We start from the raw sequence: 24769 nt of genomic DNA on the forward strand, positions 1-24769 counted from the left end.
TTTACATACAGTCGTAAGGCAACGCATATAGGTTGACTTTGTTCGTCAAGAAGCAACGTGGTTTTGGGACCTATGGGTTGTTTGCTCGCCTCGCAATCTGAAATACCTGGGTTCAGCTCCCCGCAGCTTCGGAAGAAATTTCTTCCTCTGATATCATCACAATGTCACTTGGGATTTTTGGTACCACGGCTTCTGGTCAAGGCCGATGAGTCATGTAATGTTTTCACATTAAAAGTCACCCTTGTGCTGTGCGATGTCAGTGCATGTTAAAAATCCCAGGTGATCGAAATTATTCTGGAGCCCTCCACTAAGGCACCCCTTTCTTTCTTTTTTCCTTCCCTCCCAACTTGCTTCCTTCCATCGTTTTTTACCAATTAAAAACACCCGGGTCTCCAGAGTGGTCTTTGCGGGCCGAGCACACCGTCGCTGCAGAATCAGCTGAGGCGTGGGGGGAACGCTGGCGCTCAGTTGAATTTCTCCGTGTGTAGCGAGGCTACGACTCTGGTACTTCTCTTCCCGCTTCACAACGCGCACAGCGCGCACACTTTGCGAATGCGGACGACACAGCTTTGAGACGCGCATACTGCCTTAAGTTCATGATACATAGCACTGAACCGCTTGGCAGCCGCGTTATCGTTCAAAGGGGAGGCGTCGATGCACGGCAAGATCAGCTGATTCAATGCGACGACACTGGCGCGCACAGGTGTTTTCCCTTCACGCCACAGCTTTCAGAAGACTGCGAGGCACAACTACCGCAATTTCACCACAAGTAATGTCCCACGGTATTCGTGGCATGGAGCGCAAAGTGCTCGTAGCGAACTCAAAACGTTGAGGCGAAGGCATGCTGCAGAGCGGAAGAAGCTACCATGGAAGAAGTCAGTCACTTAGCGGCGACCTCAAGTAGCTGGCGGATGTATACCTTATTCAGCGACGCAGATGGGCGAGCTTAGTGCTGCATTCTCAAGCTGTACCCGACCATAGCGGTCTTTAACATGCACTCAAGGCCAGTACACGGGTGTGTTTTGCATTTAGCCTCCATCGATCCGAAGCTGTCGCTTCCAGTAGTTCTTATGTGGCGTCGTCCTGCTCAGGAGCAGTTCTGCTACAGGTGGCTAGCATTCGGTGAGTTTTACAGCCACACCTGTTGAGCACCCGTTCCTGGATTTCGCGTCGCAGTAGTAGTAGTAGTAGTAGTAGTAGTAGTAGTAGTAGTAGTAGTAGTAGTAGTAGTAGTAGTAGTAGTAATAGTAGTAGTAGTAGTAGTAGTAGTAGTAGTAGTAGTAGTAGCAGTAGTAGTAGTAGTAGTAGTAGTAGTAGTAGTAGTAGTAGTAGTAGTAGTAGTAGTAGTAGTAGTAGTAGTAGCAGTAGTAGTAGTAGTAGTAGTAGTAGTAGTAGTAGTAGTCGTAGTAGTAGTAGTAGTAGTAGTAGTAGTAGCAGTAGTAGTAGTAGTAGTAGTAGCAGTAGTAGTAGTAGTAGTAGTAGTAGTAGTAGTAGTAGTAGCAGTAGTAGTAGTATCAGTAGTAGTAGTACTGGTAGTAGTAGTAGTAGTAGTAGTAGTAGTAGTAGTAGTAGTAGTAGTAGTAGTAGTAGTAGTAGTAGTAGTAGTAGTAGTAGTAGTAGTGAATAGAACTGAGAGAAACAGAAAAAAACAGAAGGCAAAGCAGTCTGCAAGTGGTCATCACTGTCAACGGCAGAAACCAATTCTGATCCCGCAACGAAATAACTACAAAAAGAATAAAATGCAATTATGCGAAAAAATTCACACTTGTAAACAAAGGCTCATCAGCCCATATAACGCTCCATTTCTGCAACAAAACCACTGAACTAGCGTCTAAGTTTCACGCGCGAGTCAGTTTTCACAGTGACAGGGTTGGCTGAAAATGAAAGATTTGCCGCAGCTGAAACGTCTTCGTTCCTGCCCTGTCTTGCAACAAGTCTAGTATTCTACACTATGAAGTAGAAAGTTACAAGTGATAAATGAAGCGGCTGAGCCGCACTGACAGCGGAGACATGGCGATCGAGGAAAAAACGGAGAGAAGTACCAGACGAGGTGTTTTCAGGAAAAGCTAATCTTAAAGTGGATGCGTACATGAGGAAAAAAACGAAGAGCGACCGTCGCGACAGCGGCAAATGTCATTGGGCTGCGCGACGAGTATCAGCACGCCTGCCGGGCAAACGAAGAAAAGCACGTTATAAAAAAGCTGATAAAGTTTATACGTACGGACACTAGAAAATTTAAAAAAAGGTCAGACAGGGTCTTTGTGCCCTTGCCAATCAAAGAACAGCGGTGGCCTTGGGGCAAGCATGCCGTGTGCGATAAGTCTCGAGAGCGAAAATTAGACGCGCTGGAAGCAGTTCACGCTCAGCCCACCCTCAGACTTTCTCGGGTTAGCGAGCAATCCCCGGCCTATAGCGCGTGTAATGCCAGCTGCTCCGCACGGCCGGTTTTCATTAACGTATGATACGGCTCACATATCGATTTTTTTATACGCGGTGCTACTACCCTACTCAGTATTTATTTACTTGTTTCTTTTGCAGTACACAAGAGAGTGGGCGAATAAAGATATTGAGAACAGCAGAAGAAAGTGTAACCTAAAATTTGATTTGTGGTGTTTAACGTCCATAATTGACTCAGGCTATGATGGACGCCTTAGTGGAGGGCTCTGCAAATTTCCACCACCTGGGGTTCTTTAACGCGCACTGACATCGCACAGTACGCGGGCCTCTAGAATTTCGCTTCCATCGAAGTTCGACCACCATGGCCGGGATCGAACCCGCGTCTTTCGGGTCAGCAGCCGAGCGCCATAAGCACTGAGCCACCGCGGTGGCTGCAACCTAAAGTGTTGTCTGATAAAGCGTGAATCACCGATATGCTGGCAAACTGAACACCTTTATCGTTTGTGGAGAACTGCAGGACACGATGAAGAAAACGGAATGTGGAACGCGTATTGAACTTCACATATATAGGTTTCTTCTTTGAAAATTGAAATATATAAAGAAACGAAAATCATTGTCGCTCAGCCTTTCAAGAGATATCTGTATCCACCATCGCCGCGATGCACTGCCGCAGGATGGAAGCAGCGGGAGGGAGGGAAAGAGGAGAGATGCGTCGGCAAGCTTTTGCTGTACTTCTGAAGTCGAAGAATCTCCTGACAAAATCGCCTATCACGAAGACTTTACTTCCCTTACTTATTTACTTGCTCGTTTTGTCGTTTGTATACTTTGCGCAGCTTGTATCGTAATCTTTCACGACGAACCAGCTACCACTTATCAGTATCTTACTTCCATTCACAAGGTCTACACTTAGACAACACTCGTCTAGGCGTTAAGCTTTTCGCTTCTCGGTTGTGGCTTAGCGGACAAGAATAGTTTCAGCAATTCGCGATATCTCCTGTTCGCCCTTCTCAACTCCAAAGCGGCTTCCGCGTCGCCGAGATTTCTGTGCAGGCTCTTCAGTGAGTTTGCTTTCATTTTTGTAAATATCATGAGTCCATCTTTTTTCGCACAATTGTACAAGTATGCATATCACAACAGTATCGTCAATAAATAAAGAATTAACAACTTGGATTACATATATCCTAGCGAAAATCGAGCACTGCAAATTACATGGCCAGCACATTTACTTCGAAGGACGGGTTACCGATGCTTGGCAAGGGGAACGCAATGGATTAAAAGAAAAAGCAAATGTAGCGGTGGGAAGCAGAGAGTCAGGTGGACAAAAGAGATAACAATATTTTCTAGGGGGTAGAATGGTCGAGGTAGGCTCCGTATAGAGTTTATTGATGATCACTGGTGATCACTTAATTGTGATTACAGCTCGGCAGTGTGTGCACCTGTCTGGCGACGGCGTCTGGTTTGAACTGGCAACCTGAGCATTTCACATCAGGAAGCAAAACCTCCTGCGATTCGACACGTACTACGTACGATTGAATTCCACACAATATTCATACAAAAAGCCCTTTTCTGCGATATTTCCCAAGATCACCCGGTTTCTCTTTGAGTAGGCTTTAACAGCCACGCTTAACAAAGCATGCGGCAAACAAGCCGAATGTGGCTCGTTCTATCACGCACGCTGTAAGATGCAGCATTTAGAGTTGCCGCCCATACTCTACAATGTTGAAATCCAAGGCTTTCAGGCTTTCCAAGGCATTCTGATCAAAAGTCTGAGAGCCCCTTTAGAGACTGAACAAGCTGGGCTGCTAGCTTCAAAACTTGCTTGTCCGTGGCTTCTCAGCGGCTTGCGCTGATAAATTTTAACAAGTGCATTTAGTACTCCTCGATGTCCATCATTCCAGCCCGCAGGGTGTATTCATCGGATTGTCTAGATTGCTTCGGGTACCTCTGGCTGCACAAGCACCGCACAGCACGCTGTCGCCCTCTTATGTATTGATACCTGCGCCTTTTCATTTTACCATCTATTTAGTCTTTCCCTGTGCGAACAACTCATCCTTGAGCTAGTTGTGAATAACACCGTTTATTGACTTCTAAATCATATAGAGTCTCTCTGAAATGAGATGCCGGATACAGACTGACAATTGCTTTTCCATCCTACAATTCCGAAATTTCCCTTACGGTCTTCATGCGTCTATAACTATAAGTTAGCGCAGAGGTGAGCGCACGAGTACGTAGCGCTTGCATATGCCGACGCTTCCAAGGTTTCAAGCCCCATCAGTTTCTGCTAGATAAAGGGAAGAACCTTAAGTTGTTAAGAAAATTCCATGCACTTTTCTTCAGCTTATCTTCCCCGCATGATATCACTAGTCATAGTGTTTCCTAGATGAATAAAGGTTGCCCCTTCGTCGATAAACGCAAATGCCTACTGCGTGGATTTGTTGTCTGGGGAATAACCTTAGCATCTTTCGCTTAGAATTGTTCCGAGTACTGTGCATTTCACCAGAAGCTTAAGAATCCTTCACCACTTTCACATAAAACGTTCACCGCAAAAGCGCTCGCGTAGCTTTTAAAAAAAATTACATCACGTGTCACCTCTCCTTACAGAAGAGCCTACAGACGAGATCGATACGCACTCCATCACTCCTCGCACACATTTATGTTGACCAATACAACCCTGATTGTAAACACTGCGGCCAACGAGCCAACTACGATCACATCCTGTGGGACTGCAAAATAGAGCCACCCCCGGTTGGCTTAGTTACCGATCCCTCACTCCAGCGGTGGGAAACCGTGCTGGCTATAGCTCTCACCCCAAAACAATTTATAGCGGTGGAGTGCGCTGACAAAGTCGTCGTGGGCTATGTATACTGTCGACCTGTTAACGCAATCTCTTAGCACCAAGCTCTTCCCGACGAATAAAATGTTTTAGAGTCAACCAGTCACATCTCCTTAGATGCATTCTTTTTAGAGCGCAGCTCTTTGGCGTCCGTTCCTGGGTTTCGCGTCGGCGTCGGCGTCGGCGTCGGCCTCGTAACCAGCTCCGCCCCCAATGTCACGCTTTTCAATTGGTCGAAATGCTCGTGACGTCACAGTGCGCGAATTTCAAATGGGGCCAATTGTACTTTGGCTAGTAACCATGCAACCAATCAAAGGGATCGTATAGTGATGCTGCAACTAAGTTGGACTGAGTTTAGTTAATTGCTTAATTAATCAATTAGCCTAATTAATATAGAGGAGAATGAAGAGGTCAGAAGAAAAGAAAAGAAAGACGCGCGCCGCAGCGACAACAGCGTCCGCGGAAGGAGACGCTGCTGAAAAAAAAACAGATAAGTACGAAGCCGCGTTCCCTCCACCACCACGCACTTCCCCACTCAGTAAGACGTTGCTCGTTTCATATACGTTGTGTCGAACATCCTAGACAGTTCCAACAATTGACACGTTAATGACAGAACACGATGGATAGAAATACAATAATATAAATATGAAATAGCCTAATTAACCTTTCTAGTTAGACCGCATAAATCAATAAAACCGAGAACGAAATTGGTCGAGTTGGGGAATCGAACCAGGGTCTCCGGAGTGCGATACGAGCACGCTAGCCACTCCGTAATGCCAGCTGAATGGTTTGGAATGAACAAAGGCGCGTCTAGCTAATACGGCGTCTTCGTTCACTCCCATCTTCCCCCTTTCCCTTACGGCGAGGTGCAGGTGTCCACCCAGATATGCGAGAGAGATACATTTCCTTTCCTCAAAAAATAAATTTACCGTCCAGCAAGGCGTACAGCCGAATTGGCGATGGCGTTCTGTGGACTCCCTGGCAGCGTTGCAAGACGCTGTCGCGTTCCACTCTTACAGGCGAAGCTTAACATGTTAACCACACATCAGTAACACACGCAGACAGCCAATGGACGCGTCATTCGCTGGCAGCACTTGATTCATCATTCACAACCACATTCTTAACGTACGCTCCCTTGCCGCACATGCCAAGGACGTACACCACGATCACATTCTGCGCCATTCCTCTGTACTTTGCTGAAACCTGGATGGATCCCGAAGAGCCTCTCGAAATCATAGATTTCCTATACTGCTGTGGTGCTCGCAGAGACCACAACAGAGCGGCGGGAGTCGCTATCTACTTGCGCACAGGTCTCTCTGCATACCAGTCGAAATGTTTGGCACGTCACATGAAGTTGGCGAACTGTGCGCCGCAAAGTTGCCCAACGGCTTGCTGGTAGTACCTGCCTACTTCGCCCCTACCGCACTCAGGAAAGACGTCGTGCACTTCCTGCAACTCGCATTAACCGTCCATCGATCCACACCGATGTTAGTAGTGGGGGACTTTAATGTTGACACAAAGACAAACAGCAATTTCCTAACACTTATGCGGGAGAACATCCCGTTCCTCTCGCTCGTAACGCGTCCCACGGCTGTGACAACCTCGCGAGGCACTTGTATAGATCTCGTCTTTGAGAATCAAGCATTGGTGTACCAAGTCGAACATATATCAGTCTATTTCTCCGACCACAAAGCTTCCTTCATGACTGTCAAGAACTGTTAGTGGAGTCTTTGTTAAAGGAATACGTGTGAAAAATAAAAAAAAAATTCTGTGATAGCGCATACATGTGTTGCTCGATTTCTTTGCCTCAATCTATCGAAAAGGTGAAAGAGCTTATTTGCTGCGCTCAAATTTCGCATTAGGAAGTAACGTAATCGTCGGTCATTTTTCTTCTCTCGCTCGTTTATGCATAGGCCATTCACTTTCCGATTGCTATTTCTGAGAAAAATCGGCGGATGTTTTTCAGCATTTATTTCTTTTGATGAAGTCGGTGTTTCTCGGTTAGTTGCATGGTCGGAACATTAAAAGCTGTGATTATCGGTGAAGGAAAAAAAGGAAGGAAAAACTTTATTTTACTCTAGTCCTTTTTCCTGCGGTTTGGGAGCATCTTCATAGATGTTTTCTCCTTGATTTTACCCCCAGGAGTCTTCTCTGTCGAAGTCGTCCGCCTCTAATCAGTGGTCGGTTGCCCTCAGTCCAGGGCTCCGCTGGCCACTGCCGCCCGTTGAGCTCGCTGTACCAGACCTTCTTGGTCTTCACAGCGGTCGCTGGACAGCAGAGTCTCCCACTGCTCCGCACTCGGGTTTTGTATTTTGGGGACCACGTCTATCTTTTGGCAGGCCCATGTGATGTGATAGAGAGTAGGTGTTCCGTCGCACCAGGGACATTTGTCCGCGTATATGGTAGGGTGCATTTTGTTTAGTATATGTAGGTTTGGGAAAGAGCCTGTTTGTAATTGTCTCCAAGTGACAGCTTCCTCTCTGCTGAGAGATTTGTGCGGTGGGGGATACCGCAATCTTCTGCCTCTGTAGTTTTGTAGTATGGCCGAGTAATCCCTGGGTGCTGGCGCGAGTTCCGCGGGCTCATCGGATGCTCGGAAATTAATGTATCCTCGAGCTATCCTGTCGGCCTCTTGGTTCCCTGCCACCCCCGTGTGCCCCGGTACCCACACAATTTTGTGTGGGATCTTGTCGCTTTGTTCTTCCTGGTTTTTAATTCTGTCGCTCGCTGCGAGGAGTATACGGAGCGCGTGACGACCTATCCTGCCATTCATGTAATTTCGGCAGGCTGTTTGAGAGTCGGTGAGTATTGTTAGCGACCGCCCGGTTCTATAGCCCTCCGCCACCGCTAGAGCAACGGCTACTTCCTCGGACTCTGCAGCTGTGCAGCCTCGGAGAGACGCGCTGGTCATTTCGCGTAAAGACGAATCGACCACCGCCGCCACAGCGATTTTGGTGTCTCCTCCTCTCCAAGACGCGTCTGCATACACGGTCGTGGCTTGAGGAGCGTATGTTCTTTCGATGAAGTCGGCCCTCGCTTCTCTTCTGCCTCGATGGAGGTTGGGATCCATGTTTTTTGGTATTGGCGCTACCTTGAGGGTCTTGCGAAGCTCGTCGGGGATCGTTGCCGTCCTCGTCATTTCTCGCATCTGCTCGCGGTATCCGAGCCTCTGCAGGAGCGCTCTTCCAGTCGTTGTCTGCAACAGCCTGAGTTTTTGCGACTCAAGCTGCGCCTCTCGTAGCTCCTCAAAGGTGTTATGTAATCCCAGGGCCATGAGTTTTTCGGTTGACGTGTTGCGCGGAAGTCGGAGCGCTGTCTTATACGCTTTGCGTAGCAGGGCATCCGCTTGTTGTATTTCGTTTTTGTTGAGGCACTGGTAGGGTAGGCTGTACGTGATTCTACTAACTACAAGGCTTCTGACTAGTTTGAGTGTGTCCTCTTCACGCATGCCATGTCGCCTGTTGGTGATGCGGGTGATCATGCGTGAGACTTGTAGTGTTGTTGCTTTGAGCAGGGTAAAAGTGTGAGTACTGCGCTGGTTGGATTGAACCCACATGCCTAAAATTCTTATTGTTGTCTTTTCGGGTATGGGTGTCCCGTCAAGGTAGACGTTGAGTTTTAGGTCCTCGTTGGTTGGGACGGTCCGGTTTTGCTTGCCTCTCCAGACTCTCAGCAGTTCCGATTTCTCGGTCGAGCATGCGAGTCCTCTTTCTGCGAGGTATTGCTCTACACAAGAGGCCGCTTGCTGTAGCCTTTCTTCCTTCTCTCCGAGACAACCCGTGTTTGTCCAGACTGTTATATCGTCAGCATACATTGCATGCCTGATGCCTTCGATGTTCTCTAGTTTTCGAGCTAGGCCTATCATAACTATGTTGAAAAGTAAGGGGGAGATAACTGACCCTTGGGGTGTTCCCTTATTTGGAGTGCGAATTTTGGCCGATCGAAGGTCTCCTATGCCGATGGTGGCAGTTCTGTTGGACAGGAAGGCTTTGACGAAGCCGTGGATTCTGCGCCCGCAATCCAGCTTGTCTAGGCCCGTAAGGATCGCTTCGTGGCTGACGTTATCGAATGCCCCTTTGATGTCCAGGGCCATTATGACATTTTCTCCCGTCCGAGGTACGTTTCGCAGGACATCTTCTTGTATTTGGAGGAGAACGTCCTGCGTCGAGAGCTTCGCTCTGAAGCCGAACATGGTATGTGGTACACAGTCGTTGTCTTCCATGTAATTTTGCAGTCTTAAAGTTACCACCCGTTCGTAAAGTTTGCCAAGGCACGACGTTATCGGTTATCGACGTTTATCGGTGAAAGAATTTTTCAGTGTATAGAAGCTGTAAAGAACCCCAATCTTTTTTTCTCTTTGGCGCACGCGCTATGTGCAGTTGGTTGTAGTAGTAGGCTTGTTGACCTTGTTGATTTAACTGTGTTAGCGTGCTAGTGTTGACAGCAAAGAAATTCGAAAATGCTCGTTTAGAAATTATACTTGAGATGTTAAAAGACGCTAAGGGCAGTTGTTGCCAAAACAACGAAGCGACAAAAGGCGGTACTGGCACTCTCCGGCGGCTAGTTCCAACTTCCGGCGAAAACCTCTTCGTGCTTCATCCGTCCCAAACTTAAAGTCGGACGGTGATTTGTAGTGCGCGAATTCCTCTGGCAACTCGGTTATCCACAATGGTCAAGAACTTGGACGTCCATCATAGGAGTCACCAGAGGACTTCGTCATTACGTGTATTAGGCTGGATTGTCTTCAGTAATTTATCTGAGCTCCTTGTCGAATGGTGCAATAATGCTGCGAGCTACATTCTAAGGTCCCGATCTACCACGTTCATTAGTGTTGTATCGGAGCAGCGCTTATCAAGTGTGCTGCACTTTGCTACTGTGCGTCGCGTATCTGATGTTCGCAATTACTGTTCACGTGTGCAGTTGTATCGCTGGCCAATGGCATGCCTCGGTTGCACCCAGGCTGTCTTTATAAGGCGAAGCCACTGAATTGTTTCTGTCTGTTGTGTCGTGTTGCTGCCCGAATAAATACTTGACTTCACGGTGTCCGAGTCCAACAATTAGGCTGTCAACTATTCAGTGGCGTTCTACTAGCACCTGATTAAACTTCTTTGGCAGGGCTGGAAATTAGATGTATAGCAGAGGCCGCATCTTGTATACGAAGTCCTCATCCAACTAAAGCGTCTTCATAACCTGGAGTAACGAGTAAGATGTCTCGACTTAAAAGGGCATCCTCAGAAGTTTTTGCGAAAGTTCTAGAGTTTAGACAAGTGCCGCAAGCTTTTGGCTTCTCTCTCTTAGTGATCGCGACAAAGGCGAAATTGGGCGCTAATGCTAAACAATACAAACAAGAACCTGGTAGAAAACCGGCCTGGAGAGCTCACTATGGAGAAGCTGTTTTGTTCAGGACGTAACAAGTGTTAGAGAGCGTTCAACTTAACGCTGTGTTCTGACACCTCTTTTGCCCATGGGCTAGGCCGAATTCTAGCTTTTTTCGCCGTATTTAAAAAAAATAGAAAGGCTTCACTTCCCAAGCAGTAAAATTTCCTACTAATAACACAAACATTCGTAAAATGGAGGCAGCTACCTTCACTTAGCTGCTCGGCCATACCAACCGCGCGTTCTTTGAAGACGCAAACGACGCCTTAGGAAGATTTATCTTCGGCAATCTGCGTTTAAAATATCGACCGCACTGTTATGAATGCCTCCATGGCATTTTTGTGCATTGGAGAGGAAAGGAGTAGAAAAATTCCTCAGGGAAAACTATAATCGGCTAGCCTAAACATGCTCAGAAACCGCTTAATTTTAATTTTTAACATTCATTTTTCTTTTGTTTGTTTGTATGCTTGTTTGTTTTTAGCGGCGAATGCTTATTTGTGTTTTTCGGTTACGACCGGGGAGTACACGGCCTATTTACGGGCCATCTAGTAAAGAAATCGGTGTATTTTTCCCACTGAAAACGCCGAACACACCTCCCCAGATCGGAATCATTTAAGAGGACTAGCGAGCTCTCGTTTGCCCATGCCAGATCATATTCCAATATCTTAGGGAGGCAGGCACTGCGCAATTAATCGGCTGATTTGTATGCAGCTTGTATTTCCACTTCAAAGCGAAACGCAGCAACATTGCCGACTCGTGCCCTTCAACTGCGCGGCTATAATTAAATTGTTCTGACGTCTCCGCACAACTTTCGATGTTGGGCAAAAATTAAATGCTTGCTCAGCTGTGACGCTGTTATAAGCTTTCTTGCTTATCGCGGCGGGGATCTCCCTCTGTTGGGAACAGCGCTTACTCCGCCAGCCATGCAGGGGCGGCGTTATCGCTAAGCGCTATCTTCGGGCTCATATTCGCGTGCCTGGTATGAGGGACGGCGGCGATGTGGTGTGTGCGGTGGCGTATAAGAGCGGGGCCCACGGAGAGAGAGCGAGACGGGCGAGGCGAACGGGGGCGACCTTTTGGATTGGTGCCGTGCTGCTCGCAGTTAGCGCGGGATCCCCGCCGGATGGTGGCTGCGCCGTCGTCTATCCCCTTATCAGCACCGCTGGAAGGCGCATAATTTGCCCGCGCGTACAATGAGAGCAGTTACATGCAAATGAAGAGCGTCTAGTTTCGGGGCCGGTCGCGTGGTTCTCCACAGCTGTGCCAACATGGGCGCCGCTGTTCGAGATTTATAATTGTTGGATTGAATTCAACCGCATGTCGACCTCCTGAATACGTGAAGACTATTTGTGCTGCTCAGTCGTTACAAAGAGGTGCTGCATCCCATTATTTTTTTATTTTTTTCTATTTTTTGCTCTTCCGATTTACCAGAATGACAAGATGTCGTATTAGAGAAAAGCTAGCGCCAAACCATGCAAGCCACAAGAAAAGGAGGAGGACGAGACACAAGCTGCCTGCCTGTTTCTGCGCTCCCATATGGTTGCCTTTGTTCACCTTCTCATCTATGTCACCCTTCTTTCCCCTTAGCGCTTGCGTCTCGAACTGGTTCTTTTCTTGTGGTGTGCGTAGTTTGGCGCTTGTTTTTCTCTAATTCAAGTATGCACCAACTAGCGCAAAAAGAGGTGTTAATGAAGATATCGTATCTTCAAGAAGAAACGCCTTCTGTATGCACAAATTCCGCTGTTGTTTTAAGGCCCTTCGTATGGTGAACATTGACAGGTAACTTATGGCTGCAAATAAATTTACGTAGTTACCGCTTGTTGTGGAATAACAGCATAGTCCAGCGCAACGAAAAAATTGGAGGTGACACCCAAGCTCCGCCTTAAGGCTATGACACGACAGCGTTAATCGATTAATGCCAATATATGCGGAATTGGTCATTATCGACTTTACATTCATAGATCCTTGGAAGTCATCATACCAATTTTGGCGCAGTGGTACAGCGGTTAAGAGATGCGCCACTGCGCCACTGCAAGGAACTTCTCGCGACCAGTCTCTAACTGGGACCTGCCATGGTGGTCAGTATGCTAACAATCCAGGGGCAGGTTTTGATGATACCACAAGGTCGCATGGCCTAGGTAGCCCACATAGGTTGCTCTTCCAGGGATTTTTTTCGCTCACAACTCCGACCACGACGTCGATGACGACTACGCAGGATTTTCAGCAGAACGGGACGCTGTCGCGTTAGACTTTTCACACTCGTTTCTGAACCCAGTCGCGCGCCGACGGACCTTTGAACATGCGCGATAACCGCAAGGCGTACAATAGATGGCAGCAGATTTCGTACTAGGGCTATAGATGGTTTTGTCCGTGACGCCATGGCCTCCGCTCGTGAGGCTGCCATTGCAAAAAGGTTTAGGCAGCCTATAGAGTGTCTATAGACTTCTGTCTATAAAGTCTACAGACTGTCTATAGACAAATCCAAGAAAACAGTCTACAGGCAATACAAACGCCGTAGACAGTCTATAGGCAGTCTATAGATATATGGCCATGCACTTTTAGTAGACTTTTATCTATAGACAGTCTATAGACTATGGATAGACAAAAAGCAATATCTATATCAATATCAATATCGTCACTACTGTTTTCTGTAGAACTGGTGTCAAGCTCTAAAATGTAATTCTTGTTAATGTATGTTCTTGTTGATGTATATTTTTCTACTTAGCTATTATCCATGTTTGTAGTCATATATTGTGTGTAAAACATATTTTATTCTCCTTCAATATGCTGCATCATCAGGTCATCACCTACTGCCTCGATGGTGGTTTTGTAGTATTTTGTCAAGCTGTCAGGAACAGCTTTTTGCCTATGAATCCGCCAGAATCTTTCTGGAAAATAAAATGAATTGAATTGAATTGAATATAGGAAGACAACAGAGTAAATAAGACGTCTATAGACTGCCTATAGGTCATTTTTATAAGGGTGCACCATGCATAACTTCCGTAATGCAAGGTTAAGCAGGTGGCGATAACAAGCGTACAGGTTCTCACGGCGCTTCCGGTGCACTAACATGGCGGCTGTTATGTCCTCGATGTAAGGTACATGTGGCCTCGTAGCACGCCTTGTACCGATGGAATTGTACGACTAGGTACAGTTTTCCAGAGTTGGTCTCCTCGCATGTCATGCAAAAGCCACTTGCGCGTGAGTGATGCACGTATGAGCAGTAACACTCCAGGTACAGAGAAATTTCTCTTTTTTTCCTTGATTGCGGAAAGACCTGTTAAAAGCAGAGCGACCCTCGTAACTGCATAGCGTCAGCTTCCAGCGACCTCTCGTTTAGAAGGCTACGAGCAGATCTCTCGCCCAAATCCTCTTCCCTTCCCCAATCTGCGTTACGTACAGTCTTCGAGCAATCTCTGAACGCGCGGAATTGGCTGTACCCAGGGAAGCTTTTATTTCAAGATTTAAGGAAGGAAAATGCGCTGGATGCGCCATAACCGCTGTACTCAAGGTTGGTACCTTGACGGGACAGAGGAAAAGAGACAAGAAGATAGGGCACTGCGAAACGTGCACCGGCATTTCGAGTTCTCAGTCTGCGTGATTGCTATTGGGTGCATTGTTTTTTCGCTGAGGAAAAAAAATGAAAGCTGCGGCAGAGCTTATGCGTACTGCAACTTTCCACCGCCCCCCGAAGCATTCGCTTATTTACCTCAGCTGAGGCGAACAGGCGAACCTAACCTAACGGCAGGCAGCCGTGCACTCACATTATTTCGTTTGATTCGTTCCCGACCGCACTTCATCGCCATATTAGTTGAGCTGTACGCACTATGATCCATGCGCCAAGAAAAAAACTTAGAACAAATGGGACAGATCAGACGCCAACACTAATATAAATGTGTTGAGCGAATTCTGGATAGCGCAGACCGGTTTATCACATTCGAAGAGCACTGAAGACATCAACAAAAGAGAAGATTACCAACAGAGGTATTTGATGGCGCTTGCAACGCTTTTGCTTTGGAAAATTTTGAAAAAGCTTATTTTCAGTCTTGGTATTTGCTTGGCCGTTTATTTTTACAGTGTTTTTTTTTCCTGCACAGCCGCCGTTTGCCTGTGCATGTATTAGCACCGCTTTCCATTATGTCATTGAAGCTTGATCCAGTGATGTATTATTTAATTTTTTTTGCCTTGTTTCCTGTGTGGTTTTTAAACATTTGGCACGTCGTCGACATTTCTTGCCTGCCTCGTTTTTCATCCAAGCGCATATTTTACGTACGCATGCGCCAGAAGTGACACATACGTGTTTACGATGCATATTATCCCACCATATTCTTCTCATGAAACCGCAGTATGCATTAAATACGCAAAAAAACTAAAATCTCCTCATTTGGTTGTTTTCATCTGAATGGCGTCATTCTAATTTGACTTCTCCAGGATATTAGATAAATCTCAGACACGCAAAATTAGACTGATACATCTTTCTATGGAATGGAAGTTCTGAAGTTACATTGGGATGCCGTGTAGTAATGCACGATTTGCTTGCTGTACGGGCCTGATATCCATAGTGCAACACTTGTGGCTTGACGCTGAGTCCAAGTGCGATTTATGTGATGAGAAGATCACTGAAAGAGATCGAATGCCGGCAAAGAAGGTGGGAGACACTTGGACAATTGAGATGATGCAACTCAGGAAAGAAAAACGGAACAAAGAGTGTCTGAATTTTTGTTTACCTTAGCCACAGTCAAATGAATTGTAATTTTGAGGCATATCTGGGACTACTTTGTCACTTTAAAGCAACTTTTTTTTACTGTCAACACTGGGAAACAGGCGAGGGTGTCATAATGAAAATCTAGGTGATGACTGTACACCACCTGTACGATAGACTGCAAAACCTTACTCGCTGCAGCCTGTAGTAATTTTAGTAATTTTCAGACAGATCATGATCAGTGCTGCAATTTTCCTTCCTCCTGAGAAATACACCTCCTTTACTCCAATCCTCATAGCTGTGCTCCCGGCATGCCTGCTCTGGCCAGCCTCTTCCCACCCCGCGCTTTAACTCAATACATTATCGTGCTCCCTCTCCTCCTAACCCCGGAAAAAAATCCTGGCTACGTGCTTGTCATGACCACTGCATAGCGCGGCTTTGTGGTAAGCCTTCGTTTAATCAAAGTTCATTCGTAACTGTGGCATACATTGAGCTCAGCGCTAGCATTTTAGAATTTTCTACCACGCCGTCGCTCCCACCTTAATTTGTCGTTAGTGCAGGTTCACCTTTCGCGAATAGTTACCAAGCTGCTACTTGCCTGTAATCCAGCTGCCCCCAGCATTCCATTGTAAAGGCACATGGGAATCTTTCCTTGCATCCCCACAGTCAGTTCCAGCAGTGCCAGCGCAAAGAGGCCTTCTATTACCGACGTCAGCAAGAAAGCATACCACATTGTGCGTTTAAAGGATATCAGAAGCCTGCCTACAAGTACGACAAACGCTCCCCCCATATAACCTTGGTCATTTGCTGGGGAACGATCTGTGACTACGGTCCGGCTACCTTCCCGAGTTAACCAGCAACCCATCTTTTGCCCAGATTGTCCTGCTGTACGCTACGCATCTTGTGCATCGTCAACTCACTTCGTGACTGCTGGCACGCGCGCAACGAAGGCACGTGTATTCGGACTGATAGCGTCAGCACACGTAAGTCCACCGCTGCAACGGAGCGCCACCGCAAGCCCTGTTTGGCTGCTATATAACCTGGCTACCATCGACGCCGCGGGTCATTTGCTGGGGAGCGATCTGTGACTACGGTCCGGCTACCTTCTCGAGCTAACCAGCAACCCATCTTTTGCCCAGGTAAAAGGCACATCTTTGTACCTATTTTTCAGCAAATACGGATTTTGGGCCTCTAGTCTCAGATCGCTCCTTGGGTTATGGCTCCCACTGTTGCTGTTGCCGCTAAGGAACTCGAGGGATTTAAATTGTCCTTCGAAGCAAAACTGCGAAATCTCACTGATGTACTTGACACTGTGAAAAGTTCCGTCGCCTTGCGCAGTGATGATACTGTAAAGGAGCTTCAAAATGAGGTTGAAGAGCTGAAAAAATCTCTTGAGTTCATGAGCAACGAGTTTGAAACCATAAAGAATCGGAACGCCAGTCCTACTGCCGAGAACAAGAAACTACACGAGAGCAATGAGGCTCTCGTGCGCAGGGTTGCTAACCTGGAGCAATATTCCTGTCTGAACAATCTGGAAATTAGAGGTGTCCCTGTGACTCAGGGCGAAGATTGCAACAAGATCGTTGAGGCTCTCGGCAGCGAGATTGACGGCCCCGTAAATTCAGAAGATGTGGATACCGTGCACAGGGTTCCAACACGAAACAAGAATGAAAAAAACATATTTGTTCGTTTCCTCTCGCGAAACAAGAAGGCGGAATTCCTGGCAAAAGCTAGGAAAACACATCCTACAACGACATGCCTGGGTTTCCCTCAAACTCAGGAGGCTCCTGTTTATTTCAACGAGCATCTTCCACCTGACAACAAGGACCTTTTTTCGAAGGCTCACAAGCTTAAGAAAGATAACAAATGGACCTTCTTGTGGACATCGAACTGTGTTATTCTAGCTAGGAAGGAGCAGAACAGCACAGTCTTTCGGATAAATAATGTAGACGACCTTGAAATATTCCGTGAATAGACATACGGGTGCTGACGTTCTACATCTTTCTAACCGCCATCATGGCATAATATTCCCCGGAAGATGCTTGTTCGATCTTATCCGACGCTAAAGGTCTGTCTGCCATCCACTTCAATGCTCGTAGCCTACGGAAGAATTACGATAACATAACCGCTTTGCTTACTTCCCTACAGCATCAATTTTCCATAATCTCATTTTCTGAAACTTGGCTATCATCCCTTGATTAAGATGTGTATGCTTTTCCTGGTTATTCATGCGAATACGCACACCGTGTTGATAACCCCTATGGCGGTTCGGCTATCTACATTCCAAAGCACATTGCTCACAAAAGACGTCTTGATTTGTGCTTGAATGTGAATAAATGTGAATCGGTTTGGAAAGAAATTGATTGCCGATCTACTGGTGATACAGAGAAGGTTATATGCGGCGCTATTTATAGGTCTCCTTCAAATGATGCGTCTGAATTTTCCCAGGCTTTTGAACTAGCACTCCATAAACTATCACTCGAAAATAAGAATGTCTTCATTATGGGAGATTTTAATATCAATATGCTAGACATGACTAATCCCATCTGCGTCGACTACACGACCTGTTTCTACAGCTATGGTTATGAAAATTTAATTAGCACCCCTACGCGTTGTACTGACCATGGCTCGCATTCATTACTTGATCATATTCTTTCGAATTTTCCCACTGCTTCTCCGATTTACGTGATAGAATGTGATGTCACTGATCATTTTCCGGTATTTCTTTGCGCACTATCATCTCGCTGTAGTAAAAACATGTCTACAAGGAAGTCAGTTTTTGATAGCGGAAAATATTTTGAACCCATGTCTAACACTGATCTTTCATACATTTTGGGTCTCTCGAACCCAGAAGTGGCTGTACTTGAGCTGTCGAAAATAATTTCATCAGCAATCAATAAATGCACATCGCTCCAATCATCCACGAGAAAATATGTTACCCCCATTTCCCCATGGATAACTATTGCTCTTTAAACTGTCTGAAGAAAAACGAAAACGTGTATAAGAAAACTAAACACCAGCCGTTCAATCTGCGTCTTAAATTGAGATATAAAAGGTATTCCAGTGTACTAACATCGCTTCTAAAGAAAGCTAAACGATGTTATTATGAAAACCAGTTATCCAGACATACTAACAATTCTAAACGAAAATGGCAGCTGCTTGACGAATTTCTGAATATTCGTAAGTCACCTAATGTTGTTAAATCTATTTTCCACGGTGGTGTTACATCATCTGATCCCGATGAAATGGCGACTACATTTAGCAATTATTTTTTCAATTCACCTAATTATCCTTTCTCTTCGTTGTGCACACCTTCTCTTGAGCGCTGCCCTCACTCCTTTTTTCTTACCCCCCCCCCCCCCCCCCCCCCCCGTGTCCAGACGAATTTCTATCTGTAATTGCTAATTTAAAAACGACCGGCCCCGGCGTTGACAATATCCATGGAAAGCATGTGAAAAGTATCCGATCATTGCTTGCGCCAGTCTTCAGCCACATCTGCAATCTCGTTCTTAAATCCGGCAGTTATCCCAAGCAGCTCAAGATAGCGAAAATAATACCGGTCTTCAAAAAAGGTGATCCAGCTTTGCCAAATAATTATCGTCCGATTGCAATTCTTCCTTTTTTTGACAAAATTTTAGAAAAACTTATTGAAATAAGGTTGTCTAGTTATATTGAAAAATTGAACATATTGACAGATAGTCAACACGGCTTTCGGCGCGCACTATCTACAGATACTGCAATAGCTTCTCTCATAGATTACGTTAGGCTGGCAATTGATAAAGGAATGTTCTCAGGAGCAGTTTACATAGATTTTAGCATAGCATTTGATTCCATTGATCACTCCATCTTGTTTCACAAATTGGAATCCTATGGTATGACTGAACCTCCCCTAATGCTCTTGAAGAGCTTTCTCTGTGACCGAGAGCACATAGTCTCTATCATGGTGTTAGAATAGGGATAGGACATAGCTTTAATTAACAAGGGTGTTCCACAAGGCTCAATTCTTGGCCCTGTATTGTTTTTACTCTACATTAATGATTTACCATCCTGTTTAAAGAGTTGAAATAGTATACTATACGCAGATGACTCTACCATGCTATCAGCGCACCAGGACATTAATCAGCTGATACTTAGCCTACAGAATGATCTTAATTCTCTTGAGCGCTGGTGCCACATTAACCGCCTGTCCGTGAACGTCACTAAAACTTGTTTTCAGATTTTCCATCCCCCTCAGAAGCCCTTGCCCATCAGACCACTTCTATACCTCAATTCTGTTGTTATTTCGTCGCAAGACCGAGTTTCTTTTCTGGGTGTTATCATTGACCCTCACTTAAAATTCCATCATCATGTAGCTGAAACGTGCAAGAAAATTTCTTATGGGTTACGCGCATTAATTAAAGCCCGGAGCTATTTTCCACTCTAAACTTTATCTCTTTACTACGCATTCATCCACAGCCACTTAAACTACGGTATCTCATCTTGGGGTAACGCCTATCATATTCATCTCTGGCCTTTAATAAAACTGCAAAAGCAAGCCATGCGCATCATAGCCTATACCCCTCGAATGTCACCCTCCCGCATTTTGTTCATAGATTTAAACGTTCTACCTATCTCGGCCCTTTATTTTTACAACATTGGTATTCTATTCTTTAAGGTTCTTCATCATCTCCCGCTAAGCATATTTTCTCCCGGCACGATCATGAGCAACATCGTCACACGTTCTGCGCTGCGTAATAACTTTTTACTACCTAAGGTCAGAACTAACAACGGGAAACAATGCCTTCGTTTTTCATCCGTATCATTTTGGAACTCTTTGAACATAGACATCAAACAAACTAATACGCTTTCTTTATTCAAGGCCGAACTAAAGCTTTTCCCTCTTAATTTGTAATTTTTTTTGTTATTGATCCTATGTATCGCGGCATCTGTGAGTGTTTTACTGTACATTATCCTGCATTACATTGTTTGTATTTAAATATTTCAGTAACTAATATTACACTATGTACCTATATTTATTCTGTGCGTCACTAATTAATGTGTTGTGTATTTTATATTATGTTGCATATTGAAATTTATTTTCATGGGAGGTCGCTGGCCGCGGTCTTGTACCATGGGACCTCTCGCTGTATACAATTGCAACTTTGATTGTATTCCTCAATAAACTTTCAACTTCAACTTCAACTTCAACCAGGTCCTGTGCCAGCTACTGCCACCATATCCCCGCAAGCTTCCTAATCTCGTCCGCTCACCTAACTTTCTGTCGCCCCATGTTGTGCTTGCCTTCTCTTGGAATCCACTCGGTTGCCCTTAAGAACCAGCGGTTATCTTGCCTTCGCATTACATGCCCTGCCAAAACGCATTTCCCTGACCCATTCTGTCTTTTTCCCGTCACTTAACAGTACCCCTCTCATTTTCCTTTCCTCACAGAAACAGAGAACATTGCTCGACAACGAACTAAATCATCGCCGTATCTTAAAGCAAGAGCAACGTACTGCCGGTAGATTCACCCACGGGAACGCAAGCAAGGGAACGCGCATTTAGTTACGATCTAACATATTTCAGCTCCCGACGGTGAGAGAAGCTATGTTTCAATGTTCAAGACAGGGTTCTGGACGCTGTGCGATGACGATGAGCGATTTTACATCGAATCTGCAAGCATCGTACCATGCTCCCGGAAACGGCTCGTGCAAAAAGTGTTGAAATTGTGCGGCCGTGTGCAGGAGTTAAAGAACACATGTTTTTGTAATGCGTAGTTACTAATTTTTTTCATACTTGCAGGCGGGCAGCAATCTGTTAAAGAATACTTCCAGTGCCTACTGCTTAAGTTCATGGGGCAGGTTGAACTGTGAACCAAGGTGAAGACTGTTGCACTTTGGCATGGAATGTATGAAAGGTATGAGCTAATTAAGTGAGAGGCGCTGCATGTGGCAAGGTTATTGCAGGCGACGTGCTAAAAATGAAGAGAGTTATAGTTATCAAATGCCTCGCACTTACCTATGGAAAGCCCTCTTGGGAAGGCTTGACCGTAGCCTTGTTTGCTGTCAAACCCCTCGAGAAGAGCCAAGAGATAGAATAAGCTTAGCACCTAGAATGTGTTATTTTCTGTTGGCCATTGAGTTCCTAAGCACTGCCTTCTATCAAGAATGTCAGCCGGCTATAAAGTCTTAATGCTTTGCACAGAGCTGGTTCCAAAAATTATCGCTCTCCCACCGTTTGATGTAACGACTGATAATAATAAGAATATACTTTAAGTGTATGCTGCCTGGCAGCAACGTAGCATTTATATGAGTACAGTCAATGCTGCAATGTTAGAGCGTTCATTAATTGATTACTCCATAAGTATGTGTGACAAGCTCAATTTTTGTTCTGTATTCTAACTAGTTTTCCTCTCGGCATGTAATATTCAAGAGACAATGTTAAGTTCAGTTGGGAAAAACCAGGAAATTCGCAATTTTGTGTAAAACGTTTGTTTCTTGTGATAATGCTCACAAATGCACTGTGTGACGCCGTGCAATTTGACAACTAATGGCAGGGGCGCTATTGCCACTGACCACAAATCGAAATGCACTTTTCTTGGCGCGTGTCAGCAAAGCGACATTTATGTTTATACTTTCTTCTAAAAAAACAGCGTTCCGTGATGAATTGAGTCGTTGCAGTGTGGACGAAATCAATAATTCCAGTTCGTTGCACCCATTCATCCTTTTCGTGCAGAGTTATAACCCGTCGGACTTGTCCATCGGCAATATGTTTCAAGCTTGATCAGTTTTCACTGTTGGCGATGCACTTCAAGTCCTTGCTCGTCGTCTGTGCGAAAGCTTTTGTGCAAAACCGTGTCTGCCGCTGGAAAGTCTCTCCACATTGATTCGCTTGTCTCTGAGACCCCAAAAACATTCCTGCTTCAACTCTTTGAGCACACTGACACTCGCACATGAAATGGAGCAGAGTCGAGGAGGCCGCAGTTGCGATTCGATGCTGTTGTCTGACGAGCGCCCACCGTGCAAAGCTTAGCTCTGGAATAAAGTAATTAAAGACTGCATCATTTTCCTTCTTGACGTGGGCACAAAGACAGGCGTTGTTGCGTCCGGCTCTTTGCCACCTCAGAGAGTGAAGAACTTAACCAGTGCTTCGTAGAGGACCTTGGGGTGCACTCCTGGCTCTGCCGAATACCGCACGCCGCGGATGACTCCATCGTTTTTGTGGAAGCCAAACTCGCCGACGATGGCGCCCTCTGGCGTGCGCTCCTCGTAGCGGAATTTGCGCACGCTGCCCCCGGTGTCCACCGTGTAACCGAGGCGGTAGCTGCTGCCACCGCCTGGTTCCGTAATGTTCTGTCCGCTTCCGCTGTAGTCCATGAACTCGTCCAGCAAGTGAAAGGTGGACGAAGCCGAGCCTTCCAAGGCACCGTCGTCCACCTTGGAAGAGTGCGAAGAAGAGTTCGGCGACCGTGTGGTGGCAGCACTGGTAGTGGTGGTGGTGATGGCGCTCACGCTGCTCACGGTGCTCACGACGGCCCGCGAAGCCACGGGGACCGAGGACTGCTGCTGCAGCCGCTGCAGGTCCTGCGGGAGGTCGGAGAGTGGCGCCACGCCTGCCGGAGCGCTCTCGATGGTTGCTGCGCTCAGCAGCATCACGAGCAGCGCGGACCAGCACACCTGCGCCAGGAAAGAGAGGAGAGAAAAGACTAAGGTCAAGTGAAACTAAGACCTATGGGTATCCTTCTGCCTGGTGGACCATGGCCAACTGGTCGGCGAGGGACGCCGGGGCCTACCGTACCCGTCACAGAAGGAAGCGAGTTAGAATAATAAGGAGATTTTAGAGCTCTGCAACGAATAAACAGACTCCACGCCTCCTTTGGCAGCGCCAATGTGCAACACATCCTTTTCTCCTGTCCTCCAAAAGGAGAAAGCAAGGAGTGATGGTTTAGTCAAGCCTTGGCCAGTGGGCTGCAGGAATAGGCGGACCACCCAAGGCTCCAGTAACTGCCATTGTCTAAAATTTTCAGCCAATCAAGCGATAAATGATATGTAGACGGTGCTATCAGGCAGCGGAGATCTAGAAGCGCTTCCACTCTCTGGACTGTTCCGAAACGGTTTTGCTGTCAGCTGCACCATGCACCAGCACTAGCAAAACATTCCAGCGAGCAATATGGTGACTCCCAGGGAGCCGTTAATGGTAATTGTTGTAGAACAACTTTATTCACCGGCAACAGTTAGGAAAGGAATCATGGGATATTCGGATTAAAGTGCATGGTGGGGTTTCTTTCAGACTGGATGTCAGGTGGCTACACAGCACAGCCTTGCAGCGACCGCTTCGACCCTACGGTCTCACTCCTGAGGATCTATGACACCCTAAGCTGTGTACTCCTTTATTAAAAATTTCAGTAAGGACTCCAGAATGTGCTAGAGTCCTTATTGGAAAGGTTAATAAAGGAGTTCACCGCTTAGGGTGTCATGGATGCTCAGAAGTGAGGCCTTCGGATATTAAGGGGCCATGAGGAGGGTCATGAAAAAAACGAAAGGAAACGGAGGCACATTTACAACCTTTTAATACGTATGGCTGCCGAAAGAACACCTGAACGGCTGTGTGCTTGATTAATACGAAGTATATGTGCTAAAGAATGCGCACACGGGATGAGTACTCAAAGACTAGACCAAGCTGAAATGAAGTCTACGTGCTCCTTCCATGTGAAATAAAAAACAAAAGTACGTTGAATCCTTGCCACAAGACCGGCTGCCGAACGCTAGCGTAATATTTGTGACCTGGCATCGCTTCTGTGCAAGGGCGAACGGCGGTTAGTGGAAGTTGACGCAGGAGCACGAACTACCGCCTGCACGACTTTTCTCCGTTAGATTCCAGGATGGCTTGCTAACGGCGCCTGTGAAGGCGTTGGTATACCCGCAGGAAAGGTTTTTTTTTTTCTTGTCGTTAACACCAGCGTTCCTTTGAACGAAAAAACTGCGGGCCTGCAGTGTACTGCCACAATTCAAAAGAGCGAGCAGGCCGACTGGCGAAAATGTGCAGTTTCTGCTTCGAGATGCCATTCCTCGGACGTCGGTCACGCTTCACAATCGCACGCGTTAATGTGCGCGTGCCACGCGAAACGCATTCTTCTGCAGCGCCTGACGGCCCATGTTACGAAATTCTCTCCTGCAATGACTGCTCGAATACGCACTCGGTCGAAGGCTGGCGGCGCGACCTGAGGCAGTCACTCTCAATGCAGGATCGATTACCACCTACCGTGACCACCCATTCCTGTCTTACACTCTTGCATCGAAAACATTTTCGCTTTTTTTAACGGTTCCTGGTAAGAAATCATTCCTTTCCAGTGCTTACATGTGCTATTTCTTGTTAGTTTGCGAAGTAACCGATTATTAACATACTTTGCAAAGATTAAACCGACGTTAGTGTTCTAATTTGGCTCGGATACAACCTCGATTTATAGATACGGGTGGTTCTACTTG

The 24769-nt window shown here is 46.2% G+C and overlaps 2 protein-coding genes across 3 annotated transcripts in view; one reads left to right on the plus strand and one right to left on the minus strand.

Annotated features, from left to right (window-relative positions):
• The window catches only part of LOC149360794 (uncharacterized), a 95458-nt gene that overhangs the window by 33260 nt on the left and 37429 nt on the right, over positions 1–24769 (plus strand). Inside the window, exon 2 of one of the 2 annotated variants that reach the window (XR_016288350.1) lies at positions 16185–16291. Coding sequence is in view for 1 of the 2 variants with exons in the window: in XM_089569398.1 (XP_089425524.1) it covers positions 16185–16235 (51 nt within the window). In the remaining variant the exon portion in view is untranslated. Of the gene's footprint in view, positions 1–16184; positions 16888–24769 lie in introns of those variants that run through there. The other variant, XM_089569398.1, reaches the window with a different exon arrangement.
• LOC149360797 (uncharacterized) overlaps positions 21891–24769 on the minus strand; it is a 71886-nt gene continuing 69007 nt past the window's right edge. The window contains exon 11 of the mRNA XM_089567931.1: positions 21891–22960. Coding sequence (XP_089424057.1) covers positions 22406–22960 — 555 coding nt within the window. The 3' untranslated portion in view covers positions 21891–22405. The remainder of the gene's footprint in view (positions 22961–24769) is intronic.

This window comes from Amblyomma mixtum, chromosome 2 (assembly GCF_055824585.1).
Source record: "Amblyomma mixtum isolate Tamu chromosome 2, ASM5582458v1, whole genome shotgun sequence".
Lineage (NCBI taxonomy): Eukaryota > Metazoa > Arthropoda > Arachnida > Ixodida > Ixodidae > Amblyomma > Amblyomma mixtum.